Below are 9,198 nucleotides of genomic sequence, written 5' to 3'. Positions count from 1 at the left end.
TATTACTTGGTCGTAGAAATAGATACACATTCTTTAGTAATAGGTAATCTTTGTTACATTTACAGCCAACTATATCGAAGTGGCAGTTTTAATAGCTCTGGCAGGGGCTCCAACTGTGATCCAGCGGACGATATGTACAGCGATGTCTCCCTTGAGGATGATGTCATTGATCTCAATCATAAAGTAAGTCAATTTTCATATTACCAATTTATTTTTATAACAGTCTCTAGCTGTACGGGTAAATATCAGTAATTAGTCTATAGAAGCAAATAGAACGAAACTTCTTCGACTTGTAGCCGAATCCTCTTTAATATTTAGATAAACTGATATTATATTAAAAGGCACGAGGAACTATCAAGGTAGTATGTTAAACTAACAGCTACATGATTACAATATAATTTTTTCTTACAATCAAAATATACACAGTGTACTCTGAAATTACACAACTTTCTAAAAATACAGTTCATCGAATACTTGGATATGTTGCAAATACGGTAGCTACCCTAAATTATTATTCTACTGTAATAAATTATGTTTTCTTTTACGTAAAATAAACCTTTAGTAACACTGCGTACTTGACTTCGATCAAAAAAGTTGATATTTTATTAAGGAATCCAATTTCTATGTCCACTACTGTTTATATTAAAAAGTTGCGAAGTATGATATTATTAACTAATAATTCACGACCTCGTGGTCCTCAAAACTTTGAGAATGACCCAGACCTAACCATAAGAGTCGAGAACATTTTACTTGATTTGCTTGTATGGATTAATTGTCACATTAAAGTCTTCTAACTAACAAGCATGCCATTACGTTATTTTAAATATTAATAATAATGTAGATACAGTGTATAATTGTACATGTACGCTTTAAAACTTACCACGTGACTCAACGTAACTATTTATGGGCCAGATTCGTTCCTACTCCTAATTGGAACTAAATACTATTAGGTGGACTGGAAAGTAATGTCGTTTCTTTTACATTAAATTCAAACAAATTTTTTATAAATTTCTATTTTGAATTATTAATTATATAATACGCTCCCGTTATCAATAGCCTTTTGCCATCTAGTGTGCAAGTTGTCAATGCCAGATCGATGAAAATCAATGAGCTGATGAATGATAAATAAGTATTTAAAATTGTAAAAACGACATTATTTTCCGGTTCACCTAATAGGAACGTTTTATTGCTTCCCAATTCAGATTATTAACTAAATTACAGAAGGTACCTGACCAGGTAGTAAGATCAATAAGGAGTGAAAGCAATAGCATACTCGAATGTCCCGAGCTAATGGTTCTAAAATTACAGACAAATAAATGATATCAACTCTTACTTATTCGCGATAAAATACCATTTAATAAAAAATCTTAAAATTGTTGTTTCTCCTAACGATTTCACTTCGATATTCTTCGAACTTCCTCGCTCTTGTATTATCTATATCCGTGCAATAAGTTTCTCTTCGTAAAAGGGAGTAATTACATGCAAATACGCTTTAATTGAAACAATTATGGCTTTTCACTCGTCATAGCTGTGATCTCATTATATTCGTACTCTTTATAACCAGGTTCGACTTTACATTCGCCCGACTATTCGCATCACTGATTTCGAGCACACACTATCTACTAATAAGTAGTTAAATTGTTCAACTATGTATATTCTACAGTGTTACATATATATGCACGTCATTAGTTGCAGAACGGTATTGCTAGATAGAAAGTTTTGTTGGTCCAATTGTTGTTGAGCATCTTCTTCATTACAAACAATTGTTTAAAATATCTCATGAATTAATGCTTTTTTTTTTACCACTTTACCCTAATACTTATTTACGCAGAATGACGAAAGGATTCAATCTGTGCAAACAAAAGCATGCATTTCCGTTAAAAAAAATAATGCAACTATCTATTGCACACGCACCACTGCATTTCTAAAACAAACATGGTCCTACAAATACAGTGTGTATTCAAATAAATCAGTCAAATATTACTTTCTCCAAAAACATTCGTGGCACCCTTCGTACTGTGCAATTTTATTTCAGAACCGTTCGTATTGTTACTGTAATAAACTACCCCGAAAGTTGTGATGGAAATACCTCTTTAATTACATTAAAAAAAAAAAAAAAAAAAAAAAAATGTTAAATAAAAGAATGCACTAAATATAAATGGTACGAGGGTAGTTTTCACCCCTTAAACGTGAATATCAACCAACATAAAAATATACGTGTCTAATTTCTTTTTAATGCTCTATCTATGCACCAAGTTTCATTAAAATCGACATACACGGTCTGTCTAAAAAGAAACCGAACTTTTGTTATAAAAAGAAAAAAATACAGGTAAAGTGGTTTACACACACGTTTATTTACTCAAAATGATCTCCCTCTGCGTCAATACAGCGTGTAGACCGCGTAATTAATATTTCGAAGGACCTTTGCAGCTCTTGTTTTGGTTCCTCGTTTAGTACGGCGGTTACAGTGGCCTGAATCTCCGAAATATTGCTATAATGTGTCCGTTTCATTGGAATTAGCATTGTTACCTTTGATCATTCACCGTACTCGCCCGATCTGTCTCCCTGCGATTATTTTCTTTTCCCAAGATTGAAAATTCCAATGAAAGGGACACATTATAACAACATTTCGGAGATTCAGGCCGTTGTAACCGCCGTACTAAACGGGCTACCAAAACAGGAGCTGCAAAGGTCCTTCGAAATGTTAATTACGCGGTCTACACGCTGTATTGAGGCAGAGGGAGAATATTTTGAGTAAATAAACGTGTGTGTAAACACTTTACTTGTACTTTTTTCTTTTTGTAGCAAAAGTTCGGTTTCTTTTTAGACAGACCGTGTATAATAGTTGGGTGATGCTCCTTGTTAGTTTCAAAGAACATTTTACCACCCAAATAATTCCATAATCACTAATTCCACGATTCCACGAATAAAAGATTACAGACTTTGATCTCTTTTCAACTCTGCGTCTTCCTAACTCTAATATCTCTATGTCTATAAATCTCAAATTTCACAAAATTCTCGCCAAACACCTGAAGTCGATCTCGATATCTCGCCCAACCGATCTCTCGAATACATTATTCGCGTGAAAATTGCACCGCGAACGCGACGTCTTAACCTAATGTTCAGGCCTGTTGCAGATCAAAATTATCGTCTTCGAAACACGGATGAAAAATCATTCGTTTCGCTAAAAGTATACTTTCAGCCTAATGCGCAGCACAAAGAAGGCCGCTACAAAAATAGTTAGCACCGTAGATGTGTGCTGCTAATTCGCGTTGTCGATCACCGCCGCGATCAGGAACCCCGACAGAGAGCCACGCAGACAACGTTAGGTTCCATCAGCAACATTCACCGTCCCATCCCAATCCTTACGCTTATTATCCACCACCGCCACCGCCTTATCCACCGTTCAATCCTTATGCCCATTACTCGCCTTATCCTCAAAATGGATTTTATCCGGCGCCGTATTGCAACGACGTAGAACACGAATCGAAGGGTTCGTCTTGGATCGGCATTATCTTGCTGGTACTTCTGATATTGGCAGCCGTTAGCATTGTTTTCTATCGGTCACTCTCGCGCGATACTCGGCGAAGATTGAACGCTAGGCTGCCCACGTTAACGCAACCGGCACAGGTAAATTCTAGCTTCTGCTTGTTGTGTAATTGTCGTATATTATTTAACACGTTGACCGCCACGTGCACACGATGTTTTGGTTTAACGCGACAGCTTTTTTTACTCGAGACCGTTTAAGGATCGCGTATTTTATGATTGTTGTGTACATTTTAATGCGAGAGGTTGGGCACTCGAATTGTCGCAATGTTGAGTCTTGTTTTGAGGGGTTGAATTTCGAGCAAATAAATTTTTTAGCTCTTTTCAGACCTCGTACAAATTGTTCCAACGGTAAAGCTTGTTTTGTGGGTTTAATTTCGTGGAAATAAATTTTTTAGCTCCTTTGCAACCACGTCCGAGTTATTCCAACGTGGAGCCTTGTTTTGGAGTTTAATTCCAAGGAAATTAATTTTTTTTAGTTCATTCAAGTCCATGGAAGATTAAATATTTGATGATTTTCTTGTGAATTTGAATTTGAAATTCCATGGAAATGAATTTCTTTAGTTCAAAAGAAACGTGTTTAAGATGTCTTATTGGTTCTGCAGTTGAAATTAGATGTATTTTATCGTAAAATCTATTTGGCAGTCAACGTGTTAATATCATTTGTCCAACTCGTTACGATTTGTTTTTTGAAATCTTCTAAACAAAGCTTACGAGTCCGTTAAAGCATTGATTCTCAACTCTTTCAACTCATGGCACAGTTTAAGCAGAAAAAGCTCGACATTATTATGATCTAAATAAACTATATTACAATTACAATAAAATAGAAACTAAACTAAAAATAAAAATTAACGGAATATTAACGTTAAATAAAAGTGAAAGGAACAAGAATATCAATATTAACTAAACCTTATAAAAATAAAAATAACAAAATAAAATAGGAATTACATTCCAAGAGCTAGTAAATTGTACAACAGAGCTTTATCGGACCATAATAATGTCAAATAAATAATCCATCGACTCAATTATCCTCTCTATTAAAAAATTGATATCGTAGTTGGAACCGATATCGTATGGGCGTATTGCAACGCATACAACATTAGTAATAAATAAAGAGCACAAACGTTTCTCATGTCCAGGGTAATAATCGCGTGGACAGAGTCCTTTAAACCGTAATCACCTTCGCAAGCGATATCCCGAGCGAGGCACGTCCTAAAAAAAGGTCGTCTTTTTGAACCTGCAGACCGCGAAGAGCAAAAGAGACGCGAAACAGAATTTTCCTGCGGAATTTATCCTATTTTCCGAGCTGACCGCCGAAAACGATAGGCAATATGTTTTCTGCGACGGATGCGACGGTTTCACGTCTGGAACTGATAATAACAGGGGTTGCGTACGCGACGAAAGTAGAAACAAAGGTATCATAGAGTTTTTAGCGGAAAAGAAGACCAATGTCGGCACGAACATGTCCGGAACAACTATGTCCCGATCGACAGCCACCTAAATCGAGAATTGAATGCAATGAAAAATGTCAAAGAATATTTGATACTATTAAGAATACATTAAAATTGATAAGAAAGAAAGGTAGAACGTAATCGTGGCGGAGTTAATTGTTAATTAGGAATGATCCAAGGAATTGCATAAAATTGAGGTAACATTTTCTATTGGAACGTTACATTGCGTTTCAGTTAAATTGAGTTACCTAGTTACGTGTTATTTAGAGTGATACTTTTATTACAGATTCAGTTATACTCGTTAATGAGGAGGATGTGAATTTTTCGGTTCGAAAGCTGTAATCGGAGTACGGAATATGTAGAAAATATGGAAGTTCGTTGGTTTCACGTGTGAAGAAAATAAAATATACTGTGAAGCTTTTTGTGGAATATATAGAGGTGTGAATAATTATAGGTTTGGAAGGTAGATACTTAATATTTTAATAAATAATCAAATAAAGTAATCAAAATCCTTGAGAATAATTTTTATTGTTTTTGATATAGAATCTAATAATACACATCTATTATAGTTAAACTACGCTTATGAGAAACAACTTTGAACCTACAATTGTTCACGCCACTGTATATTTGTATAGCAATCATCATCTTTTAGTATAATTGTATACGGTGTTGTAAAAAAATGTTTGCGAATCATCCTTTTAAAATGTGAAACTGTTGGTAGATGGAGAATAACGAAAATTTGATATTGCTCCGTGAAAGAAATTTATGTAATTTTATACGGACGAAGAAACAGAGTGTGAAAATAAAATGAAAGTATTCTAAATATTTATTTTCAAGAGAATTAAACTGAAGTAATAAAATTTGTATTTACTCCACTATTATGCTTTCGGTCGATGAAGTAGGTTAATCGTATAAATTTAATTAATGAACATATAAAATTGAACCACCGTATATATTTTTTTCGTCACAGAAAACATTTGCGAAACGATCCTGATACAAAATATTGGCAGGTTCCAGTGTAAATTTCAAAGTACAAAATTATTCGTGACTATACAAACGAAAGAAATCAAAATCATTGATTCTGCAAATGAGTATTTGAGGCAGAGTTAATAAATCATGACATGTGTTAATTTACAATCAGAGGGTTTCTTTGGATGGAGAGGTTGGTCGTTCATCAATTTTTTGATCATTCTCGGTGTGATTGGTTATCTGGCATTTGGGCACATCCAAAAAATTGCAACTGCCTTGAGAGCTACAGTGCAACGAATTACAGAACAGTCGTCTGCTGAAGAATAATGAGTCCAAAGGGAATATAATGAGAAATAATTTATCGACGACGTCATCAGTTTTCCGTTACATGGTATTTTATCTATTATCCTCTCGTAGTAAATTTTACAATAGATTTACAAAAGCCAAAATGTGATTTCTAATTTTTGGGTGAATTTCAACAAATCGCGTATGCATTGGAAAAATTATTTCCTACTAGTTAAAGAATTTTAACGATGATGAAATTTTTATTTGGAATGTATTTTTTCAAACTTACATTTGTTCCTTGGTAGTTGTAAAAATACTAAAGATCAAAGATTAATACTGTCAATGGTGTGTATATTAAACTATTACTAACGAAATACTTTTTTTATTCTTACTTTAATATTCAAATTTTAGTGTATGAAATGTTTACAATGTTTACATCGTTTATTTTGGAGAATGGCATACGCCATGTGTGGCAAGATAATTAGGGGCGTGCATGACTGGCATATGTCGGAATTCTATCTCATTAAGTCATTACGTATATCATTAGTTAACGAGATTACAATCATTTACTCAAAAAGAACGAATGAATAATATTCATGCGCATATTACAATATGACGTCGTTTATATTGAAATAAATTATCATAATTTCAGTTTCAGAGTTAAAAATATCCATCACTTGTAAAAGCATTAATTATGTTCATATACAGTCAGGGACAAAGATAAATGGACAGTTACTGGAAGTAGGTAAAGATGAAGTTTAATCGAATTAACGTAACTGTTATAAACTTCAGTTTTATTAATTATATATCCTTATAGTATGTACATTATGTAGTGAATAATTGAAGTTCATACTTGCATCTTTGTGTAAACATGCTGTATTTAACAAAACTGATTGCTATTTTGCAGGAGACAAAAATAAGTGGACACTATACTCAAAATGCGTGACAAATGCAATACATATTGAAATTAATACTTGAAAAAAGCTAAAAAAGCTAAAAAAATTAAAAAAAGCTTTTATACTACATAAAATAATGATCCTTATTTATTTTGAAAATATTGACAAGCAATAAAACAAATAAATGAAAAAGATATAAACATAAGAAGAATAAATATAACAGAATACATTTTTTAGTGTAATTTGTGATACTTTATTTATTAGTTAAAATAAATGTTAAAGTCAATGTGCGTACCCGTGTATTTCCATGCACGTATACGTACCTGGATATCCGTGTATTTCGATACCCGGATACCCGTGTATTAAAAATACACGGATTAAACCACGGATCCATTAATTACCCGTGTACCCGGGTATTTCGATACACGTGAAGTAAGGATCTCTAATATATAATTAATAAAACTGAAGTTTATAACAGTTACGTTAATTCGATTAAACTTCATCTTTACCTACTTCCAGTAACTGTCCACTTATTTTTGTCCCTGACTGTACAGCTCTTGTTTATATTCATACCAAATATTTTTAAATAATACAAGTATAACAAAATGTTCAAAATATTGGTCCAATTTCTCGTGGGTGTCCAAGAACTGGGTATTCTACCCAGAAGCAACCGCACCAAACAAGAAATCGATATTCACACCACCTCTGGAACTCACCCTAATTTGTTAATTAACCGTAGCAAGAAAGCTCGGGCTTTAATTGAATTTATTAAAGCGCGCGTAGGGGTGGCTTGTGGTATACTGTTCGATGCAATCGTGCGCGCTATACCTATACGTGGATTCGTCGGAGTTAGTCGATACGCAGTATGGAGTGCACAAATAGCCTAGCGGCTACTCCCAGCTAACAGTGGGCGATCGAGACGACCGATTATGTTCGAAGTACGCTCGAAGAAACGGAAGTGCGCGTAGCGTTTGCCTCTCGGTTCTGTGAATTTTCGATCGTCCACACGTTCGTTAACGGGGCCCGAACGATTCACGCGGTGACGTAGTGTTTTCGAGGTTAGGTTAGAGAGACAGACACTGTGCACGAGGATGGATAAACAACCGGCGTGCTTGCACGTCGTTCTAACGGAATGATCCACGGTCATTGGATTACTCGAAGAGGATGACGAGTCTACCTGTCACAGGCGTGACGTGACAGATCGCGAATCAGAATGGATTCGAACGTTTATGAAGAGCAGACAGAAACAAACTCGATCGAGCATTCCGAACGCGACAATCAAGTTACTTCCGGGGAGGGGCCGTCTCCTGGACCTGGAGCCGGCCTCGAATACGATCTATGGGAAGGCCAGTTTCAATTCGTGGGACAGACGCCGTGTTCTCGCGTCGGTCGTTTACCTCGTCGACGTGGTCCTCGGCTTACCGAGCAAGTAAGATCCGCAGATTCGTGGAATCTTCGTCGACCAGATACGACACTTTATCGATGCCTACGCCCGACGACGACGTCTTCGCGATAAAGCCGCGTTTCTAACCGACAGGGACGGCGCTAGAGATACTAACGGCCCTGATGCACGTTTAGACACCTTTTCTTATGGGTAGAAATTAATTCTGTGCCTTTTTAACTTAGGGATGGCGTGAAAAATCACTAATACTGATTTTTCACGGTGATCACACAATCACGACCGTGATCCGAAACATGGCGTTTCAGAAGCGGTTCATGTTAATTATTATCGTTAGCGTATCACTATCTCCCCTTAGCGAAAATTCAAGAAACTACAAATGAGTCAAATTTAAATTGGATTAAAATTATATTAACATTGCTTTTAGACCATATTATAATACATATATAACCTAAGAACAACATAATTCGTGAAAAGTGAAAAGAATGTTCTGTACCAATCAGAAGCGATCACGAAGAATCACGAATCACTGTGAAAAATCATCGTGATTGAGAATGAACGTGATTGAATCACAAGTGATTCAAAAGTAGCAGTTCACGCCGGGTGCGCAGGACCCAGAGCCAAATTCTGAGTTGACTTCAGCGACAGTTGC

At 35.4% G+C, this 9,198-nt stretch overlaps 1 protein-coding gene and 1 long non-coding RNA gene across 5 annotated transcripts in view; both read left to right on the top strand.

The window, feature by feature from the left end:
• LOC128894558 (rab11 family-interacting protein 4A) overlaps window positions 1-9,198 on the top strand; it is a 36,463-nt gene that overhangs the window by 22,528 nt on the left and 4,737 nt on the right. For all 4 annotated transcript variants that reach the window (XM_054156382.1, XM_054156381.1, XM_054156380.1 and 1 more), the window contains one exon: window positions 66-183. In XM_054156382.1, the coding sequence (XP_054012357.1) occupies window positions 66-183 (118 nt within the window). The remainder of the gene's footprint in view (window positions 1-65; window positions 184-9,198) is intronic.
• On the top strand, window positions 3,500-6,126 carry LOC128894589 (uncharacterized). Its single transcript, XR_008461599.1, has 3 exons — window positions 3,500-3,630; window positions 4,686-5,194; window positions 5,284-6,126. It is a non-coding gene; the product is annotated as an uncharacterized LOC128894589 (long non-coding RNA).

The sequence above is a fragment of the Hylaeus anthracinus genome, unplaced genomic scaffold (genome assembly GCF_026225885.1).
Source record: "Hylaeus anthracinus isolate JK02 unplaced genomic scaffold, UHH_iyHylAnth1.0_haploid 4, whole genome shotgun sequence".
Classification (NCBI taxonomy): Eukaryota; Metazoa; Arthropoda; class Insecta; order Hymenoptera; family Colletidae; genus Hylaeus; species Hylaeus anthracinus.
Note: the sequence above shows the minus strand (reverse complement) of the source record. Positions and strands in the feature narration are given on the sequence as shown.